The 23,637-nt window shown below is 42.3% G+C and overlaps 1 protein-coding gene across 2 annotated transcripts in view; it reads left to right on the forward strand.

Annotated features, from left to right (window-relative positions):
• Nucleotides 1-817: 817 nt before the first annotated feature.
• Nucleotides 818-23,637, forward strand: part of LOC122564359 (beta-1,3-galactosyl-O-glycosyl-glycoprotein beta-1,6-N-acetylglucosaminyltransferase 7-like) — a 40,557-nt gene continuing 17,737 nt past the window's right edge. Inside the window, exons 1-3 of one of the 2 annotated variants that reach the window (XM_043719114.1) lie at nt 818-1,873; nt 13,032-13,127; nt 14,208-16,071. In XM_043719114.1, coding sequence (XP_043575049.1) covers nt 910-1,873; nt 13,032-13,127; nt 14,208-14,245 — 1,098 coding nt within the window. In that variant the 5' untranslated portion in view covers nt 818-909 and the 3' untranslated portion in view covers nt 14,246-16,071. Of the gene's footprint in view, nt 1,874-13,031; nt 13,128-14,207; nt 16,072-23,637 lie in introns of those variants that run through there. The other variant, XM_043719113.1, reaches the window with a different exon arrangement.

Genomic DNA, 23,637 nt, shown 5'->3' on the forward strand with positions numbered 1-23,637 from the left:
ACCCCTCCCCCCACCTTCCCCCCATCCCCTCTCCGTTTTGTATGATAACACTCACTCTCCCAAAACCTGGGCGGAGAGGATTTTTTTTTAAAGTCATATTTAGACATGAACCTATTGGAGTTCTGTCCTGAGTAGAGAAACATGTCACCCCTGTAAGCACCATTACAAGATTTACTGGATTTTCTCACACTGGTGTCAGTGTGCGACTCTAGGCAAGATGAGAGTGGTGCTGGAGAAGCACAGCAGGTCAGGCAGCATCCGAGGTGCAGGAAAAATCGACGTTTCCTGATGAAGGGCCTTTGCCAGCATCTGCAGTCCTCACTTCCGTTCTAGGGTGTGACTATAGTCTGTTTGAATGTTTCTGATTTCAGAACATCCCGCGGTAATCTGAGAGTCCGGATGGTTTGATCTGCGCCCAGCTTTTTGATGCTGGCCTTTATACCATGATTTGGAGGAGCTGGTGTTGGACTGGGGTGGACAAAGTTAGAAATCACACAACACCAGGTTATAGTTGGATGCACGAGCTTTCGGAGTGGTGCTCCTTCATCAGGGTGGTTGTGGAGAATTCAAAAGGGGTTCTGCACCGGACCCGAAAAGTTAACTCTGCGCTCTCTTCACAGATGCTCCCAGACCCACAGAGCTTTTCTCCCCCACCAGCAGTTTGTTTCTGTTTCAGACGAGTGTGATGCTGGAAATGGTCAGCGGCGGGCAGTGCGGTGTTGACATTTGTTTGCACGCTGTCATGTTTCTGTGCCCTGAGCTCCGGGAGAGTGTGCCTGCCCCCTTTCTGGGTGGAGCCGGGGATGCGGAAGGAGAGTCGATGCAGAGTGTCCGGGTGCAGGGCCGTGCTGCGGACCCGGACCATGGTGCAAGTTGCTGCTGGCTCTCGGAGCGGCGGGGGCGAGGCCAATGAATGCGGCGAAATGGAGCTTCGTGCTGTGCGCCTCGGTGAGCGCCGCCGTCTGCCTGTGCATCTACATCAGCAGCGGCAAGCTCCGGCGGCCCGTGCCCCAGGCCTGGCCGCTGCACCCGGCTGAGTGCGGCGACTACCCGGACGAGCTGTGCGCCGCGCTCTTCCAGGGCAAGGCGGCCGCCGTGGGGCTGGGGGCTCGGTGTGAGCAGCTGCACCGTGCCGAGGCCAGGGCCCCGGGGCCGCTGAACTGCTCCCGCCTGTTGGCCGCGCACTCCTACATCACCGAGCCCCTGTCCCAGGAGGAGGCGGACTTCCCCCTGGCCTACATCCTGACCGTCCACAAGGACCTGGACACCCTGCTGTGGCTCTTCAGGGCCATCTACGCCCCGCAGAACATCTACTGCATCCATGTGGACGACAAGAGCTCGGCCGAGTTCAGGCGCCGGCTGCAGGAGCTCGCCTCCTGCTTCCGCAACGTCTTCCTGGCGTCCCGCAGCGAGGCCGTGGTGTACGGCGGCTTCTCCCGGCTGCAGGCGGACATCAACTGCATGCAGGAGCTGGCGGGCTCCCCGCTCCGCTGGCAGTACGTGATTAACCTGTGCGGCCAGGACTACCCGCTGAAAACCAACCGGGAGCTGGTGCGCTTCCTGAAGAGCCAGCGGCGGGGCCGGAACATCACCCCGGGGGTGCCGCAGCCAGAGCACATGAAGCCCAGGACCGCTCACGTCCACCGGGAGCACCTCGCCCCCGGGCAGTCGTACGTGATCCAGACCTCGGCCAAGAAGGCGGGCGGCGTCCCCCACGGCCTGAAGCTCTACTTCGGCTCCGCTTACTACGTGCTGACCCGCGGCTTCGTGGGCTTCGTGCTTCAGGACGTGCGGGCGAGGGACCTGCTGCAGTGGTCCCGGGACACTTACAGCCCGGATGAGCATTACTGGGTCACCTTGAATCGGATCGCAGGTAACTCCGTGCTGCTCTGAGCGAACACGGCGCCCGCGGAGGTGACCCCGATGCCTATTTTACTGCGAAATCGTCGGAAGTCAACCCACTCACGCGTTTCCCCTCGCCAGGAGCTCATTTAGAAGTTGGACGTTCCTGTTCCAACAGCGCAGTCACTAATTCAAACCTCCCTCTGAAAATGTTTCTCTTGTTGCTTTACATTTCCGTCCTATTTTAGAAAATTTTTTGTTTTGTCGGGCGTGGAAGCAAAAATTGCAATTGCTCGTGTTGCTTTCCTCCCGGCCCCGGTGCTGATTTGAGATTGTTTCGGACAACCAGCGCGCATGGTGGGCCGAATGGCCTCATTACGTACTGCCAGCATTCTATTACTCTAACTCGGTTTGTACTTTAAAACAAAACAAATCATAATCTGAATTTAAGGCAAGTATTTGAAGACGAGGGAGACTGAAAAGATTTTTTTGCAACATTACCCTGGCTGTTAACCGATTTGTCAGAATGCAAAGGCCAGTCAATTCATGTATGTTTGCTTTGAATTATGATTTGTCTATTATCTACAGTTTTCTGCATCAGCTGGTAGTAATCTATTGTTGCGTGGGTTTTATGCGGCCTCTTTCTTAACACTACCTGTGGGCAAACTGAAGCAGTTAGTTTCCTCTGGTTTATAATGTCAGAGAAGCCTTTGTGTTACAATGGTAATAACTCCGTCTCTGGGCCAGGACACGAAGGTTCAAGTCCCATCTGCCCCAGAGGTGTGTGATAACATATTTCTGTTAACAGTCTTCATTATCAGAATTTCCTAAATCGGTCAGTGGGCTAATGTGAACAGGCAGTCAGGTCTGATGTGATGCATTTGAGAGCAGTGGGAGAAAATATAAGGGGGAAAGAGGCAGAAATGTTGATGCGGCAAAATTTATTATGTAATGAAGTTTTACTGTCCAAATAGGATCTATGTATTTCAGCCAATTGTACAACAAAAAGGTCAGCTGATGATAGCTGACTCTTTGTAAATTATTGTAATGGAAATACAAACCACCTAGTGTATCAGTGTACTTGATTTAAAGGACGATATGTAGTATCAATATAAATGCTTTCAGCGGTTGTCCTTGAGACTACAGGAGAGGCAGTTGACCTCCTTACTAGCATATCAGTGACATTGAGTGTTAAATTAGTTTATTTACATAATTTTGGTTGAATTCTGTACTCAAATGAAAGATTTGAATTCTCGATAATGGAGCACACCTGTAACTGCCGCAGCTTCTTTGTCCTACTTCAGCAACGTGCTTATGAGTACACTCTGGCTTTTCCCCATTGCGATTTTTGTTTCCATTTCCTTTATCAGCAAGCTTTGAGGTCATCATTGAGGTTATAGTTTGTGCTCTGCCTATTCTTGTTGGAAATTAGGTCAGATCTTTGCTAAAGAATTATGTTATGATCCTGGCCATTATTTCTGCTCACATCCCAGATTGAAACCTAGCTTGACCAGTCCATGTTTTTTGTTGTTGCTTTTTTGTTTTAATAAGGATTTCTTTCACCAAAATACAATGCAGCAAATTTGGTTTCAACAATAAATCAGAAGTTTATTATGCAAAAGATATGAAAATCAAACCGAATACACCAGACTATTTATATACAACACAATTTGAAACAGTGGAAATAAAACTCATCTATCCCAACACCATCACTTTATCAAAGAGATTACCTTTGTCAATCACATCTGCAGGTTTGACTTATCAGTTTCTTTTAATTCTTAGTCTTGAGCATTTTGAGATCCTTTTTCTTGATTAGTCTGCTGAACTTTGGACTTTTCCATCTTCAAATAACACCTTCAGGTTTCTAACCATTCACACTGGTCTGGTATTTAGACTGTGGTAGCCCACTTTCTAATTGTTCCCAACTATTTCTTTTCATCAGGAGAAGCTGCGTTTTTCTGCTGACTCCAGCCAGGACTTCTGGAAATTGAAATCAGAAACTTTTACAACTCTGGGATTTTCCTCTAAGCAAAACAAACTGTTTGGTTTGTGCAATGCAAAGACATTATCATTTATCGCTCCAGTAGTCATACACACATATGCAAGTAGAAATATTAAAAGCCCCTCATGTCACTGATTCAAAATCTTAACTCAAATGAATAATTTTTTTAATATATACTTTAGATATATTTACACTTTCAAACTGATGGACAGACTTTATCTCAAATTCCTGAAATGAAAGGAATATTTTCCCAGCCCACTGTACCAACTAGATTCAAAATCCTAACTCAAATGAATAATTTTTTTAATATATACTTTAGATATATTTACACTTTCACTCAAATTCCTGAAATGAAAGGAATATTTTCCCAGCCCACTGTACCAACTAGTTCTTAATATGCAATTCAGTACCAAACACAGACTTGCATTTTTCTCAAGCTGTTCAATTGTTGACAAACAATAAGGCACTATGTCAATTTACTTACTCAGTGAATATCGCCTGGTGTGATTATGGAAATGTGACCTTGTGTGGATTTATTTGTTAGTCGTATTAACAACTGGAATCCAAAGACTGTTTTATAAGCTTTTGTAAAATGCTACTCCAAAGTAAGGTTGAGGTTAATTAGATTAGATTGCTTATAGTGTGGAAACAGGCCCTTCTGCCCAACAAGTCCACACCGACCCGCCGAAGCACCACCCACCCAGACCCATTCCCCTACACTTACCCCTTCACCTAATACTACGGGCAGTTTAGCATGGCCATTTCACCTAACCTGCACGTTTTTGGATTATGGGAGAAAACAGGAGCACCCGGAGGAAACCCACACAGACACGGGGAGAATGTGAAAGCTCCACACAGTCGCCTGAGGCGAGAATTGAACCCGGGTCTCTGGCGCTGTTAGGCAGCAGTGCTAACCCTGTGCCACCGTGCCGCACCGTGGAGGAGAACAAAACGGATCTTTACCTGGATACTGAGGACATGGCAGGGTAATAAGTGAACACCTTGGCAACAATGAAAACAAATAAAATGCAGCAGTAGCAGTGCAGGTGGCAGCAGCACAATTGAGTAGGATTTTAAAAAGTAGTTGGGACATAAGTTCTCATAGTAGAGATGTCAATTGGTCCAGGTGGCATGGTTTTGGTGGAGACAGTCAAGATGGAAATTTCATAGGTTTCATAGAAATTTTGTAGAGGTTTTGACCACATTCTTCCTGTTCTCTTTTGATGTGCCGATCATGCAAGAAAATTTGAAGATTTAAAAGAAATTGAAGTGTGTGTGCCTGTATATATATATATATGTACTTTCAAAATGTGTTTCACAAAGTGCTATGTAATCTTGCTCACAAAATCTTTAAGATTCTATAAGAAGCTAAAAGTAGTATAATTTTAAAAATTGACTAAAGGGACAAAGTGATGGCTAATGGTTCTTTTGAAAGAGGTAAACAGGAGTGTTCCTAAAGGATTAATATTAGTAATACTGGTCTGTAATAATGAGCAGGACTTGGGTGAACAGGGCACATTGCTTGCATATTACTACATTTTCAAATTTTATATAATGAGTGGGGATTATATTTTAGAAGGGCAAACAGACCAGTGAAGAGGAATACCCACAAAAGATGAAATTTAATGCAGAAAAGAGAGCAGTAATGGACATTGCTCAGAAGTACAAAGAAAACCCAAGTCCTTGTCTCTCCTCATGGTGAAGACCATAAGAGCTGTGGAGCAAGAATAGGTAATTTGGCCCTTTTGAACCTGCTCCTCCATTTGAATCGTTCATGCGATCTCGTCTCCACTTGCTTGCCTGCCTGCTCTCCATAACCCTTTAAACCAGTACTAGTTAAAAATCTGACGATCTTCTCCTCAAATTTACTCAGTGTTCTGGCATCCACTGTGGGGTGGTGAATTCCCTAGGTTTGTGGTACTTTGAAAGAAGTAATTTCTGTTCATCTGTTTTAAGTCTGCTACTTCTTATCCTAAAACTATGTCCTCTCATCTTCTGGAAATGCCTTTCACTACTCATCTTTTCTTGCAAAGATTTTGCATATTTTTCAAGGATCTTTCTTCTAATCTGGCATATGTCTTGGTGCAGGGGCTCTGTGGTATCTGTGAACAGGGCAGGCAACATTCAGACTCGTGAGTCTGATCGAAGAACTTCCAACTGTGTCTGCGTGGGTTTCCTCCGGGTGCTCTGGTTTCCTCCCACAGTACAAAGATGTGCAAGTTAGGTGGGTTGGCCATGCTAAATTACCCACCGTGTTCAAGGATGTATAGGTTAGGTGTGGATGTTGGGAGTTGCAGGGACAGGGTAGGGGGTGGCTCTGAGTGGAGTGCTCTTGGGAGGGTTGATGTGAACCTTGTTGTGGCCGAATGGCCTGTTTCCACGCTGTGAGGATTCTATTTTCTAAAAAAAACACAGCCAGAAAAAAAAACAGGGAATATAAACAACATGTAAACTGTATTCTGGAGGCAAAATGGGAATTACAAACGTTAAGGGAGTTTGCTAGAAGAGACAAACAAATAAAAGCTTATTTTCAAAAACTGGTAGCATGACATTTCTTGAGGGATAAGTCTCTACATTCATATTTGCATTCAGGGCCAGTCACTACTGTTTTAAAAACTAATTTACTTCTAAACTTAACAGTTCTAACTTTTCCAATCCTCTTTCTTGCATTGGGTAGGTACTTTACATTTCATGTATCTGTCTCTCTGAGCCGCCTCCACCCATTTTTGGTGCAGTAAGAGCTTCTGGCAGAAATTCTGGATTCCTTCATTTAACTTAATTCCTTGTATTTGCATTAACTTCTATCAAATGTAATTTGCAACAATGAATATCAGTAAAGTTGGATATGAACTAAGAACTCATTAGAGTATATGCAGCACCAACTATCTGCCATTACAATGTGTCAGGTGTGAATTATTACAATGCAAGTGCAACCTTAATCCTTTTAAAAGTTGAAACAATGTATTTTTATTTAGAGTTCTCAATCTTCTGCTTAATTCAATATCTGTATGTTTTGTCTTTTCCTGTAATGTGCACACGGTTAGCATGGAGAGATTGCACAGGCGGTAGAGAGTCAATTAACTCCATATTCCCTTGTCCCGAACTAAAATCAATATTTTATTGTTCATGAGATGTGGGAGTTGCTGGCCAGGCCAACATTTATTAGTCTCTGTAATTGTCCTGAACAAGTTTGATGACCTGTCGTCTTGAATTTGGTATAGGCAAATGGAGAGACTTGTGTTGCACTGCTAACTTGTCTTGTCAATGGTAGACAGCCATTGGGGAGTGAGGAGATTGGGTTCTTACCACAGAATTTCTAGTCTCTGACTGCACTTCAGTATTTTAAATAACTGCACCACTTCAGCTTCTGGTCAGTAGTAACCATCAATGTTGATAATGGGGGATTTGGCATTAGTAATGTCATTGAATGTTGAGAGTTGATGGCAAGATTCTCTCTTGATCATTGTTGCTTAGCACTTTCGCAATGCAAATGTTACTTGGCATTTATCAGCTTGAATGTTGTCCAGATCTTGGTACTTTGTGACAGTAGTTACATTTCTTTCAAGTGAAGGGAAGACCTGAAACATTGTTATATTCAAGACAGTAAGATCAAAGTGCATCAGCATGACAATTACGCTGGTCGTATGTGTAATTTCCAATTAAACACTCCCTGGTCTGCCTCAGGTACCTTGACATCAGTCAGTGCAATATGTAAAACTTCTAAATCTCTACACTTAGTCAATCCCTTCTCTCAATATCTTTATGCAACAAAGTCTAGAGAGACTGGTTTAATCCAATCATTGCCTAGATATCATCCATATAGATCAATTATAAAAGCTGTCATTGAATTATCAGTGCTCACTAAGTCACATCAATTTTTTTTTAAGTCTTGGCTTCTGATACCTAGCAATGAAAACATGGTGATCTTGACACCCAGGTGTCTTGTCATGGATTGAAGACATCTATTGTGTTCCTCTGGTTGTTTAAATCCCACACAGCTAGTTGTCTCTTATAAGCTGTTAGATTTCTGCTAAGTCTGATTGTTTGTTTGACCATTTCACAATAATACGGCCCTAATTGTGTGTAACAAGGTCTGATTTTAGAGACCAGCATCCTGTATGGCTGAGGAAGTTCAAATCAACTTCAAGTTGGGTATTTTTCAGCTTTCTAGAGTGGCTGTTGAGATGAATGTTAGCCATTCACAAACTAATTAAGGGTCTAATGCCTGAATTAGATACTTCTGGGAAATAGGGTTACTGGAAGATCAGTGCTGTTAGTCAAAGTAGATAGTAAATAATTTGGACTTTGGAACCGATTTCTAAAATTTCGTTAAGAATAAGAAGGGAATTGAATTGTCCAGGGATGTTACTACCCTCTTCTGGAGCAGGTGGTGCATGAACCCAGGCCTTCCGGCTCAGAGATAGGGACACTACCACTGTACCAGAGAGTCCCAGAAAAATTTTCGGGCAGTGCATTGTTTAAATGATGTATAATGTGTACATGAATTCCAATGCAAATAATTGGGTTATTAGATTTTAATGAGTGTTAACATTAATAATGAAAAATAATTTAAAATGATATCATTGAGCAAAAGGATCCAAGTACAAATTCTCAAATCACTCAAAATAATGACAGTTAATAAGGCCTTTTAAAAGCAGCCTGTCAAACATGTAACCTTCTGTATAATAGGCACATTCACAGGTTAACAGGCACAAACACAGCATTTCATTTGGCAGGGTTTGGGGGATTGCAAAGGAGAACAAAATTAGAGGTCATCATGTATATGTTTCAAAAATCGGGTTGGAAATTCAGAAGAAACTTTCTAGCCGGTGAATGGTGAGAATGTGGAACTTGCTGTCTGAGAGTAGTTCAGGTGAATCGGACTGATGCATTTAAAAGGAAGTAAGATAGCACCTGAGCGAGACAGGAATTGAAAGTTGAATGACACTAGACTAAAGAGGAGCAGGGGGATCATGAAATTGCTAGGTCAAATGGTCTCTCCCTGTGCTGTATATTCTGCAGAACTTGGGGAACAGTCTTAAATTCTTGTTGGCTGTTTTCAGTAGAGTGCATACAGTGTAACCTGTGTTATGATTTAATGTTACTGCAGAAAACTGTTGGAGATATCTTTTGTATCAGCCTGTCCAGGGATGTTACTACCCTCTTCTGGAGCAGGTGGTGCATGAACCCAGGCCTTCCGACTCAGAGATAGGGACACTACCACTGTACCAGAAGAGTCCCAGAAAAATTTTCGGGCAGTGCATTGTTTAAATGATGTAATTATTTCACTTCAGCAGTTCAATGGTGAAACTTAAATAGGACACTCCATGCCACGATTGGTATCATTACCTCGCACAGAAAAAGATGCCATGGTAGTTGGGTGCCAATGATCTTGACTGCGAAAGTTGAGTTTCTGCAGGGTAGTGTCTTACGTTCAACCATTTTCAGTTTCTTTATCAATTACATTTCCTCCATTATAAAGTTTAAAAAGTTAAAATGTTCCCTGATAACTGGCTGGTATTCAGTATTAAACACAACTCCTCAGAAGTTGACGCAGTCTATGTCCAAATGAAACAAGGCCTACACAAAAATTAAGCTTGGGCTGATGAGTGGCAAGTAACATTGTGCCCACAAGTGCCAGGCAATAATTATTCTCAGCAAGAGGAGCCATTACCGTCATTTGAATCCCCCACCATTAACATCCTTGTGGTTACTTTGAACAGAAACTGAGCTGGACTAGCCATATAACTGCAGTGGCTAGAAGAACAGGTCAGAGGCTGAAAATCCTGCAGCAATTAACCCCCAATCAGATTTTTTTTTCACACAGCCTGCCCACCATTTATCAGGCTTAAATTCAAAGTGTGATGGAATACTGTCCAGTTGCCTAGATAATTGCAGCTCCAGCAATATTCCAGTAATTCAACGCCATTCAGCGCCACTTGATTAGTATACCTGGGTGACCCCCAGGTTAAGCCACTACCAGTTGTCTACCTCTCCCTCCTTCTGCCTTTTGTTTCTCAGTGTATATCTCTCTCTTGCATTAGAGAGAAGCTCTATGATCTGCTAAGACCTTGGTGATTCTATTGACCCCAAGAACCAAAGTTGGTCTTCTAAGCTGCCCACCTCAGTGCGTGCACTCTGCGCATCATGACTCGCAAACTGCAGATTGCCCTTGTATGAAAGAAATGAAAGTCCTGAGCAAAGTCACGCATGAACCTGGTATGCTTTTCTGAATCTGTAACTGGGCCTGACTCGCATTTTGCAAGTTTGAGGTGTGAGAGCAGGACGAAGATCCTGAACAATCTTCAAATAAGTCAATCATTGTGTACTGTCTGCTTCTCACTCTGATGCAAATCTAATCAAACATTTTATGAAATTCTCTATAAACGATTAAACTTTACTGGAGCACTTTTTAAACAAAGGACTGATTGGACTTTTTGCTTTATAACAACACTAACAGAGTAGTATAGTGTACATAATACAATGTACACTTTCATAAAGCTGCATATCTTTGCACGTACTGAGAGCAATACCTTAGAAAACTACTTATTGTACCAATCACAAAATCCAAAAATTATGAAGAAAGGTAACCTTTGGCCTGCAGCTTGATTGTTCTAAATGAATACTTGTTGTAATGCTCAGCTTTACCTGTATGATCTTAAGGACACAACAACCAAAGTGACCAATTAAATATAACCATATGTAGATACAAGACTGTATATTCAGGAGTCAAAACGTGTGGTGCTGGAAAAGCATAGAAGGTCAAGCAGCATCTGAGGAGCAGGAGAGTCGACGTTTCAGGCATAAGGCCTTCATCAGGAATGGAGGGAGGATCTGGGGGACAGGTAGCTAGGAAGGCAATAGGTGAATGCAGGTGAGGGGTAATGGTGGTAGGTCAGAGCAGAGAGTGGAACGGATAGGTAGAAAGGAAAATGGACAGGTGGGAGCAGTTCAAGCGGGTGATGCCAAGTTGGAAGGTTGGGTCTGGGATTATATAGGGGAGGGGAGATGAGGAAACCGGTAAAATCAACATTGATATCGTGTGATTGGAAGGTCTCCAGGCAGAAGATGAGGCGTTCTTCCTCCAGGCGTCAGGTGGTTGGGATTTGGCGGTGAAGCAGACCCAAGACTGCATGTTCTTGGCGCAGTGGGAGGGGGAGTTGAAGTGGTCAGCCACAGGGCAGAGGGGTTGTTGGTGCATGTCTCCCAGAGTTGTTGTCTGAAACATTTTTCAAGTCAAAACTCTAGTGGCTCCATTATTCAAGATGTTTTACCCGACGGCATGAATTAGTTATTTGCATGCCATTGTGCTGTATGTAACTAATATGTTAGAGGTAAAAGCAATGACTGCAGATGCTGGAAACCAGATCTGATTTCCAGCATTTGCAGTCATTGTTTTTACCTCATTGATTTTAACCCTACTGCGAATCCTCTTGCAAGGATGCCTGCCTTGAAGAAGTTTTCCTCCTCTCTCTACAGCTTTATTCCTGATGAAGGGCTTTTGCCCGAAATGTCAATTTCGCTGCTCCTTGGATGCTGCCTGAACTGCTGTGCTCTTCCAGCACCACTACTCCAGAATGTAACTAATATCTTCCCAATTAGTGATTTTTGAGAAGATTTGTAGCTCAAGTTGATAAGTATGTAAGTTAGCTCACTGAGCTTGAAGGTTTATTTTCAGACATTTCATCTCTGAAGCGCTGGTGGTATGTCCCACCTCTTTTTATTTATAAATCTTTTTGGTTTCTTAAGGTGGGTAATGTCATTTCCGGTTCTTTTTTTTTCCAAGGGAAGGTAGATAGGGTCTAAATCGATGATTGGCAGACAGTATCGAACCCCATTGCCCATCATCCATTCACAGTAGATGGCATGCTGATTTGTGCTCAGTAGGCTCTGCTTATATCCCTCAAAATATTATCTCCAACATTAATTGTGATTCCACTATTGGACAAATAATCTAGACTATGCTAAAAAAAAGAATAGAAACCAGTTTAAAGTCAAAAGTCAGACTAAGTGAAATGCATTGCATAAACTAGAAAATGTGTATATATAATCTATTAACAGATGGGCATCATTTATAGATAAATGAATTTGTATCCATTGCATCTTTTGTCATAGGGAGTGAGAAGGGTACAATGAATTCTCATGGAATCAAGCTGAACAATCAGAACTAAGATTGACAGTTTATTCTTCTTGCTGCAACTCCATGCTGATGGCTTAACTATTCAGCACACTTTTGTCATAAATTGATGTTCCTTCTTTTCAAGTCTTTTGTCCTAATCCTGATTATTGCAAGTTGAAATGCTTTGCTAAAAGGAGACAAGATGTTCATGTTTATGTCCTGTTCTACTAAGCAAAAACACAAAATTCCTTATCACTGTAGTCTAATGACCATAATGAACCATACAAAAAGCCATTGGATTTGAAATTATGAACTGTAAACAAATCTGTTGCCAAAAGATTAAAAACAATCAAATTATGGGGTTGCCTTGATCACTGCCAACTGCAAAATATGTTCTGCATGCATGAAGACTGCACAAATGTACTAACCACTGGCTTCATTCTAAACATGCCTATATTATTGTTGGCTTGTACTCATTCTGTACATGCCCAATGGGTAGGAGTGGAAGAGGGCAAGTAGGGGATGTGAAGTGGGGGAGTGGCTGAAGGGAACTGAAGAGGTGGTAGAGAGAAGTTCCAAAGACATTTCATTTTCTCTTTGTTAGTCTGGTGTATGTCTGGAAACTGACTGGGATGTTACTGATAGTGACGACATAAACTCTGACTGCATGTGTTGCGAGTGCACACTTTGTCCTTATTGTCAACAAACAGATCTCTTAATTGGAGCACATGTACAAGTGTCAAACCTCAAAACTGTAAGAGAACTCTGGAGCGACACTGAATTATCACTTCCTTTTTTTTGTCAATTTATAGTCAATTACGTAAATAGAAAAATAGTGCCAAGCAAATTGCATATCTGTCAGAATATGCACAAAATTCAACCTCCGAGTTCAGTGTTACATATGGCTTGGTTTTAGTTGCAGACTAACCTTTAGGCTGAAGGAATAGTGATATTTTTCCCATCTACCTAAGTGTGACCAAATGCTGTATGATTTTGTTATTTCTACTTTGATATATTTTTCAAACCTGTTTGGTTTGAATTAACTAAGTCATACTTTCCTTTCAACAGATGCACCTGGAGCAGATCCCGATGCTGGGTGGGAAGGCAATGTAAAGTTAGTTAAATGGCTGGACCAGACTAAAGTGGCCCACGATGGTTGTAAAGGTATGCTTGTATATGTCCATGTTATAGCAACATCAGTGCTTGCAGTAAATTGGTTAAGCATTACTGTGTAAATATTGTGTAGTTTTGCCAAAGTTGAATAAATTATGGTGGAAATACTGTTAATTTCTGAATCACTTTCACAACCTTGCATTGGTTTCTTTGAGATTTCATATACAATGTCCTGGGGATACAAACATGAGTTGTTTTTCCCATGAGATAAGATTTCGAAGTGCTCAGACGTGCTGACTGTCAGTCATTGGGATTAAACAGCCAAATGCTGCTTTGATTTTTAAAGTCATTCGCTTGACTTTGTTCTTTTATTACTTTACTGGGACCTGTTTGGATCATTGTTTTCTATTTGCATTGTGTATCTGTGGTATAAATATAGTGTGTTTAAAACTGTAGAAATATAAAAAGTAGGAGCATGAGTAACCATTTGGTGCTTCAAGCCTCCTCTGCCATTCAATGTGATCATAGTTGATCACTCACTTGTTCCCACTTTCTCTAAATACCCATTTGATCCATTTAGTCCTAAGAAATTTATCTAACTCGAAAACATTCAAAGCTTTGACCTCAACCACTGGCTCACCACTCTCTGGGTGTAGAAATTTCTCCTCTTCTTGGTCTTCAGTGTCTATTCCATATCTTTAAATTGTGACTCCTGGTTCTGGCTTCTGTCATTATTGAGAACTTACTTCCTGTGTTTAATTTGTGTTGGGGTGGAATATTTAAATAAATAGGGTGGCATGGTGGCTCAGTGGTTACCACTGCTGCCTCAGTGACAGGGACCCAAGTTTGATTCCAGCCTCTGCCAACTGTCTGTGTGTAGTTTGCACATTTTCCCCGTGTCTGCATCGGTTTCCTCCGGGTGCTCCAGTTTCCTCCCACAATCCAAAGATGTGCAGGTTAGGTGAATTGGCCATGCTAAATTACCCATTGTGTTCAGGAATGTGTAGGTTATATATATATTAGCCAAGGGAAATGTGACAATAATATGATAGGGGACTGGATATGAGTGAGTTGCTGTTTGGAGGGTCAACATGCACTTGTTTAGCCAAATCTCCTGTTTCCACAATTCAGGGATTCGATGGTTTCATTTCTATGATAAAGTCGCTTGACATCTGGAGTCCACTTCCAGCATCAGAGTTTATTGAAGCTTCGCTGAACAAAGGAAAGACGAAAACTCTTTAGACATTTGCTTTCAGCCCACCTTTTCACTATTACAAACCAATAATATTGCTCATTGATCACAAATCCAATCAGGTTACTCATGTGACTGCATTGTCAGCAATGGACAGCCTTATGGACAACCCCAGGTATTCCCATGATCTGTGTTTACTAGATATTGCTATCAACATCCTTGGACTTTCACAATGCATCTTATTCAATCCACATTCAAATGGCTGATTTCTGCGTCTGTAATTCAGTTCTCCCTGTAAGCAGTATGGGGGCCTTTCTTTATTGTCTAAGGTTGTCCAAAGAATTTACTGGGGTTTTTTTTTAAATGCTTATTGTGTATTTTTCAAAATTTATAACTGATTATCTGGGAATCTTAACTAATATTGTCATCCCGTTTTCCCCTCCTCAATTAAAGCAAAACCCTCAGAGACAGAGTTTTACCTCCTTAATTTTTATTCTGGGCCCTGGAGGGGGAGAGAATGATCACCTACATGAACAGAGACATGAGTTTTTGCTCTTCTCTGGAAGAAGTTTCTCAATGAATTATATAGTCATGTTACAGGGAGGAGCATCCTGATAAGGCAACATACATATTAATTGGGTGACTGTCACAATCAGTGAGTGAGAATAGCAAATATTAAGCCATCTGCTGTTATACAAAAGATGTTCTGAATCTTAACTGGCTTCACAAAATGAATACTTTTCACCTTGTTAAACTGACCTTACATACTGAATGCTTCCAATATTGTTAAATAGTTCTACATAATGAATGCTTTTCCACCTTGTTAACCTATTACCCTTGCATCCAACACCCTATTGTTAACTGCAATTTCTGATCTGAGTCATGCTCAGCTGAACCTCTTAAGTTCAGAACTTAACTCTTTCCCTACCTGCTCATACCTAATTTTCAAAGTAACTTTATTTGTGATGGATCTCCGACTTTCGACTTCAAATCAGCTAGGTATGAAATTGTTCTATCAGCATATTCGAGGGTCTCCTTTTACACCTGTCTCTGTATCAACAGCTGCAGCTGTTGTTTGCAGTAAGATCCTTTGTACTATCTTATTCTTCTTACCTTAGATATAAATTCTGTCTACAAAACTACAATTGTCCTAACTTATGTTTTGCCTTAATACTACACTAAACAAGCTCCTGCTTCTGCTAAAAGTCTTCTCCACCATCTATGTCAACTCATACTCATGGTCAGCCATTTTTGTGCCACCTTCAGCTCAGCAGAGCCAACACTTTGTGTAGTCCTATTAAAATTTTATGGATTTCAATGAATTTCAGCAACTCCCCCCACACCTGTCATTCTTCTAAACTCCAGTAATGATAATCCTAACTGATTTAGTCTTTCTTTATATGTTGGTCTGACTATGAAGGGAGTACAATCTTTGTTGTACTCCCTTCATAGCCACAATATCCTCCCTCAGATAAGGAGAATAAAACTGCACACAGTGCTCCAGATGTGGTCTCACTAAGGCCCTGTACAATTGCAGCTGCTTTTGTCATCTCCTTGAAGGTCAGCATAGCATTTGTCATCTTCACTGCCTGCTGCACTTGCTTACATACTTTCAGTGACTAGTATACAAGGATACCCAGTTGTTGTTGCACTTGTTCCAATTTATCACCATTCTGATAATCCACCTTTCTATTCTTGCTGCCAAAGTGAGTTATCTCCCATTGGGAAGACCAGACATCCCAGTCTGACCTAGACCCATTTGCTAGCATTTAGCCCATATCCCTCTAAACCCTTCCTATTCAAAAACCCATCCAGATGCCTTTTAAATGTTGTAATTATACCAGCCTCCACCACTCCACCTCTGGCAGCTCACTCTGTGTGTTCCACTGTCTACATGGAAAAAGTTGCTCCTTGGGTCCCTTTTAAAAAAATTTCCCTCTCTCCTTAAACCTATGCCATCTAGTTTTGGACTAGGAAACAAACTTAGCTATTCAGCTTATCCAAGCCCCTCATGATTTTATAAACCTCTATAAAGTCACCCCTCTATTCTGTTTTCCATGGAGCATCAGAGGTCGAGGGGTGACCTTGTTGAGGTTTATAGTATCATGAGGGACATGTATAGGGTGAATAGCCAAGGCCTTTGTCCTGGGGTGGGGGAGTCCAAAACTAGATGGCATAGGTGTAAGGTAAGAGGAGAAAGATTGAAAAGGGATCTAAGGGGCAACTTTTTCACACACAGGTTGGTGTGTGTCTGGAATGAGCTGCCAGAGGAAGTGGTGGAGACTGGTACAATTACAACATTTAAAAGGCATTTGGATGGGCATATGAATAGGAAGAATTTGAAGAGATATGAGTCAAATGCTGGAAAATGGGACTAGATTAATTCAGGATATCTGGTCAGCATGGACAAGTTGGACCGAAGCACGGAAACATACGCTGTAAACTCTGACTCTTGGTCCACCTTTGCTGAGGAAAGAAAGCTCCAGCCTATTCAGTCTCTCCCGATAGCTCAAACTCTCCAGTCCCAGCAACATCCTTACAAATCTTTTCAACACCTTTCCTCTCGCAGGGAGACTAGAACTGAAAGTAGTTTTTTTAAAAAAAAGTGGCTTCATCAATGTCCTGTACAGCTGTGACATTACTATCCAATTCTTATACTTGCTTTATAACTCTTACCTTAACATTAGTCAGGAATATCACAAATATAATGAGTTAACAGGCAAATTATACTTGATTCAAATGAAAAGATAAATTTCACTTAAGATAATCGATACAACAAACAATCAGTACAATCTGACTGTGAACATGGCATCGTGTGTAATCATGTTGCCCTTTAACCCAATTGATTAGGCCCTCAATGTACATTCACTAGCAGGTGTCTTTCGCCCAATGTCTTCAGCCACTGTTAACATTGACCAGATGTACATCCATGAACCCCTTTTCCCTCGGGTCATATCAGTCTTGAAGGCATAGCTTTCCCAAGTTTGTTCTCTACTGACCAACCAACATACTGGGATCATAATTAAGACCTCGAATACCATTCATGCCAGATTTTACTTTTCTGTTCTTGTTCGCTCAAACAGCTTCCCCAAGAGCCTTCTAAAATTCTGTTCTCCTTTTAATGCAAATAGAGAAACCAGTCTTTTAAAAGAGACTTTTACTGGATTTACCTCACGAGTTCTCTGTTCCTCTTTGTCACAATCTGACCTCATTTTTTTTGTATCTGTGAGCTAATTACTGTCTGCATCCAGCTCCCCTTTCTGTTTTACACTTTCGCTTTACAGTGTCCCTTCTATTCCAGCTGTCCCTTGTTTGCAGCACCCCCTTGTGTCTGGCTGCATAACTTCTATTTTAATTTCTGTCATATTGGTATTGTTTCAAGGTCAAGATTTGCCACGCCACATGAGCCAGTATTTCTTAATTTCCAAGAAAATAATAGTTGACTTATTAACATTTGGTGCAAGCTTTTAAAGTCCTTTTCGTTAACATTCTTGCACGTATGTGAATTCCACATGCATTTTTAAATAATAAAACGTTTCCTTGTTACTGCCTCTGAGTCAGAGGTTAACGTAAACATCCTGCAAGTGCACCTCAGCCTAATAGGTCTTCTGTTAATGTTGCTGGCAAAGCCAGCATTTGTTGCCCATACCTAGTTGCTTGAACTAATTGTTTTTTTACAGCCATTTCAAGTACGTGCCAACCACAATATTATGGGTCTCGCATTATATTTAGGCCATGCCGCATAAGGATGTCAGATCCCCTTCCCTAAAAAGCATGAGTGAGTCAAATAGATTTCAACAACAATCACCATTGGTTTAGTGGACACCATTTGGTCTAGCTTTCAGTTCCAATTTATTGAATTTAAATTTCAGCTGCCTTGGTAGGATTTGACACCGATGTCCCCGTAACATTAATCTGGCTCTCTGGATTACCAGTCCCAATGATATTGCTGCTGCCTCCCCTTCCACCAAGCGAACATTGACACTTGAGACATAATGTCAGTATAAGGGTCCCAAAATTGTTCACTATTCCAGCTGACTAGTGCTTGTATAGTTTTACCAAAACCTCCTTACCTTTTATACTCCCTCCCACTTTGAAATAAAGGCCAACGTTCTGTTTGTCTTGCCAATTACCCAGAAAACTTTGGATGCTAGCATTTTGTGATTCAAGAAAAGACCTCCCAAATCCCACTGTTCTGTAGCTTTCCGATATGTTATTTCACCTGCCAAGTCCACTGAGAATCTTGTTCAGAAGCAAATATAGTTTGTTGGGACTTTAGGGAAAGCATCTCAGTAGAAAAGTTGTACTGACTATAACTTTCAAACTATTAAGTGTTTTGGTTAGAAATCTGCAATATGCACCTAGCTGACTGAGTCTGATTTCTCTGATTTATTAAGTATTTATGTATGACAGTTTCAGAGTTTTCAGGAAAGAACTGGGGAAAATCAGCTCCATCAGGCATCAAGGTGTGTTATCAAGGAGGAGCTTCAGTATAAAATAGTAGTGTTAGAAAACATTGAAACTTTGTTTTGCTGGATGTTTTAAGATTTTTGTCTAACTGTTCTTTATTTAGTCAACTTGGTTTATTTTGTCTTGTGTAACAAACTGTTGTTTTGTTGTTAAAAGAAATCTGCAAACTTGAATGACTACATTTCAATGAATGATTGCCTTGTTAACCCTAAAATACAGAAATAATCTATGAAGCCAAACTTCATTCTCAGATCTGACTTGTCGAGTAGTACAGTTAGCTGGGATTACAAGCAGCACATCTAAATAATGGTCACACCTGAGAATAGAATTGAGGACATGAGCTGACCAGACATGTTCCAAAAGGGCCAGAAATGTCTGCTCAAGATCATAAGACGAAGTAGGTCTACTCCACCATTCTGTGGGTTCATGGCTGATCTAATAACCCTTAACTTCACTTTCTTACCTTTTTCCCTATAACCCTTGATTCACTTAGAGATTGAAATGTCTGTATCTCAATCTTTTCTTTAATTAATGAGCCAGCCTTGACAACCATTTGCTGTAAGAAATTCTACCAATTCACTACACTCAAGAAATTCCTCTACATCTGTCTTTATTCTGTTAATCAAGAGGAGGAGGAGGAGGAGTGCTTTTCAGTCCTGGAAGAAATCATAGTAAATCAGTCATTTTGAACACTAATGGAGTACTGAGAGGTTTCGGTTACTAACTGCAGTGCTGACTAAGTTTATAAGCACAAAATTTTAATAGAAATGGGAAACTAATCAAAACTTTATTGGACTGAAGAGGTTCCAAGCTAACATCTGGCTTATCACGGAGAGGTGAGTTTGTCTCCTTGGTCAATTCAACCACAAACTGATTAATGCAGACTTGGATCGGATTCCACCATGAAAGCTAAAATGTCCACCTCCTCTCTTCAGAACGGGTTTTCTGGGGAGCCTGAGGGAGGACAGGCCCAGTCAGGAACTATCAACCCATCCTGCTCACTCCGGCTGCAAGTTAGGATTCAGCCAACACACTGGCCTGTAAATTAATACAGACGCAGATCTGTACAGCCCAGAAACAGACCCTTCAGTTAAATTCGTTCAGCCCGACCAGACATCCTAACCTAATCTAGTCCCATTTGCCAGCACTTGGCCCATATCCCTCTAAACCTTTCCTATTCATATACCCATCAAGATGCCTTTTAAGTGTTGTAAATGTACCAGCCTCTGTACTTCCTCTGGCAGCTCATTCTATAAATGCACAACCCTCTGCCTGGAAAAGTTGCCACTTAGCTTTACAGTGATTTAAAAGGGACCTAAGTCCTCTAGTTCTGGACTCTCCCATTCTGGGGAAAGGACTTATATAGGGGAAAAAAAAGAAATTGCTGGATGAGTTCAGCAAATCTGGCAGCATCTGTGGAGTGAAATCAGAGTTAATGTTTCGAGTCCAGTGACCCTTCCTCAGAACCCTCTCCTATGTAGGAATTGACTCAGTACCAGCCTTCAGTGCAAACTCTGGGTTAACACTCAGAATGTCACCTCGACCCAAACTGAAAACCATTTGCACAAGCTGTCTGCAGTCCTGATCACGTTATTTGTAAAGCAGGGTACATAGTGGCTCTGAATGCTTTGTTTGATGAGATAGGAAGATGGAACTGCAGAGCAATAGTGCCAATGGATTGAACGCCTGTGGATTCCAAATGACTGGAGCTGACACATGTGGAGACAAATTGCTTTGCAACACTATCACACTATCATCACTGGACAACAATTAACGGAATCAATTTCTACACTGGGATCCACAAATCCTGCAGGATATTCCATGACAGCCTTCAGTTTGGAATCCTAGATCACCGGATATCTTAAACAGACAGAATTGTCATGGTTCAGAGACCATTCAGCCCATCATGCTCTCTGAGCATTTTAATTCGGTGCTAACCCACCTCCCCTTTCATCAACCAATACCCCCTCAAAAGCCTTATCTGAGTCCACACTTCCTAACCATTCGTTCTGCAAAAAAAATTATTTTTCACCTCACAATTGCATCTTTTGTCAAACACTTGAAAACAGCGCCTCTCTGGTTCTCAGGTCATTTTGAAAGCTTCGATCAAATCTTCTCTCCAAGGAAAATGACCCCACAGCTGAGGTCTCTCATTCCTGGGACCATTCTGCTAATCCTCTTCTGCGCGATCTCCAATGCATTCACACACGTTACCTCCTGGTCTGTAAGGGTTGCCGTAGACTTAGTAGACTGTAGGGCTGCTTTCTCATTACAAAGAGATGGCTTGTGGTGGTTTAACCAGAGGGTCAGAAGTCATACAACACTAGTTCATAGTCCAACGGGTTTATTTGAAATCAAAAACTTGTGACCTCTGACCTTGCCCACCCCAGTCCAACACCAGCCACCTCTACATCATGGCTAACCTGAGGGTCACCACACCTCGGGCAAGGGCAGAGGTTGAGAAGCTGGGACCTTGCTGATAAACTCAGCTGGTGTGAGAACCGAACCCATGCTGTTGGCATCACTCTGCATTGCAAACCAGCCGTTCAGTCAACTATCTGAGCCATTCCTCCTGAGAACCAGCATCAACTCGATAGGTTGAATGGCCTTCTTCTCAGCTGTAACCATTTTATGAGCTGACGGAGTGTTGCCATGAAGGGAATAGAGGTCAGTGTGTGTCTGGGGCACATTGTCTCCTTCCAGCTGCACCTTGCCCATTGAGATTGAGGAATTATGTTTGGCATTCATATGACATGGACATTGCTGGCTGGGCCAACATTTATTGCCCATCCATACTGCCTTGAGAAGGTGGTGTTGAGCTGCCTTCTTGAACCATCAGACTAGGGACACTCAGTGCCCTTTATAACGAGGGAATTATAGGAGGCAGCAAGGTGGCTCACAGCACCAGGGACCCAGGTTCAATTCCCACCTCAAGCGTCGGTCTGTATGGAGATTGCAAATTCTCCCTGTGTCTACGTGGGTTTCCTCCCACAGTCCAGAGATGTGCAGATTAAGTGGATTAGCCAGGCAAAATTAGCCCATGGTGTCCAGGGATATGCAGGCTAGGTGGGTTAGCCATGGGCAATGCAGGGTTACAGGGATAGGGTAGGGGGGACTGAGTCTGTGGGGGATGGTCTTCGGAGGTTTGGTGTGGACTTGTTGGTCAAATGGTCTATTTCCACACTGTAGGGATTTTATGAATTCTGGGAGTTTGACCCAGAAGTACTGAAGGAATGGCGATGTATCTCCAGGTCAGTATGGTGAGGGGTTCGGATGGAAAGCTGCAGATGGTGGTGTCGACAAGCTTCATGCTGTCAGCTCTTTTTCTTCCCTGCATCCTCCGAGTGCTGCTTCTTCCACAATTTCAAAACAGACAAACAATGTAGAGCTGCTCTGAGAAAACAGATATAATCGAAAGCTCCAGAGGGTTAGTTAAAAGGCTCAAAGCCTCAGATCTTTCCAAGCCAAGGCTCTGATCTTCGGGGCAAATTAAGGCCAAGGAAACGCTGCAGACTTTGATCAGACTGATGGCAAAATTCCCAAGTGCAACAACAACAAACTCGATTTGCACAACAAGGGAATCCTCCGAATCCAAGCTCCTTCGCTGAAAACTGCTAATGAGCTTCTTTGAATCACCTCAGACCAGTGAATTTATTTTTAGGGAATGTCTCTGAAGCTAACAAAGTCTTAAGCCACACGACCAATTGTTCTAACAGCTAAATCCCTCAGCCCAACAGCAAAATCAGAGCAGCCAAACTTTCTCACAAAGCCATGTGGAGATTTTGAGAAGCGTGGAACAAACCAAGGTGGGTGTCCGGGCAAAGTCAGCTTCCTTTTACATCTGGCCTCCCCAAGGCGCTCAACTTCCCAATGCTGACAAGTTGGTTTTGGATTTGCCACAGGGTTCGTGAAGTCACAGGAAAGTGACATTGCAAACAACTTGCATTTATATCGTGCATTTGGCTTAGTGGAGCACCTCTGGACAGTGTGTACAATTTGACCATTGTACCTTTTCGGGAGATATTCAGCCAAAGCTTCAGGCAGGTAGAGATTTCGGGAGGAAGTTCCAGAATGTAGGGCCTGGGCAGCTTGAAGCGTAATCAGACAGAACCTCAAAATACAACACGTGCACTCACAAGTCAAGGAGCAGGCGTTATTTTTACAGAATTAATACCAACATCAATACTGTGTCCCGTTCTGGCCGCCCTGTTTTAGGAAGGTTATTACCAAGCTGGAGAGGGTTCAGATGAGATTTACCAGGATATTGTTGGGTATTGAAGGTTTGGGTTACAGGTCATTCTGCTGTAGCGCATTTCGTTAACACCGATTCATTGTAACATAATTGACAAATTGGGGGTGCTATTTCTAAAGCACAAACTTTACATTGCCAACACTTTAAGCACTGTTTCTAAAGCACCATTTTTCTATAACACAGAGTTGCACAAGAACACAACCATTGCGTTATAGTAGAACTACCTTTATAAAGAAATGATGAGGAGGTGCTGGTGTTGGACAGGGGTGGACAAAGTTTAAAAAATCGCACAACACCAGATTACAGTCCAACAGGTTTATTTGAAAGTACAAGCTTTTGGAGCACAGCTCCTTCATCAGGAACTACCTGATGTGATTTTTAACTGTGAAAAGAAAAGCCGGCAAAGCTGGGACTTTTTTCACCGGAGCGTAGGAGCTTGAGATGCATAGAACATAGAACAATACAGCACAGAACAGGCCCTTTGGCCCACGATGTTGTGCCGAACATTTGTCCTAGCTTAAGCACCCATCCATGTACCTATCCAATTGCCACTTAAAGGTCACCAATGATTCTGACTCTGCCACTCCCACAGGCAGCGCATTCCATGCCCCCACCACTCTCTGGGTAAAGAACCCACCCCTGACATC

Source organism: Chiloscyllium plagiosum, chromosome 29 (assembly GCF_004010195.1).
Source record: "Chiloscyllium plagiosum isolate BGI_BamShark_2017 chromosome 29, ASM401019v2, whole genome shotgun sequence".
NCBI classification, from domain to species: Eukaryota; Metazoa; Chordata; class Chondrichthyes; order Orectolobiformes; family Hemiscylliidae; genus Chiloscyllium; species Chiloscyllium plagiosum.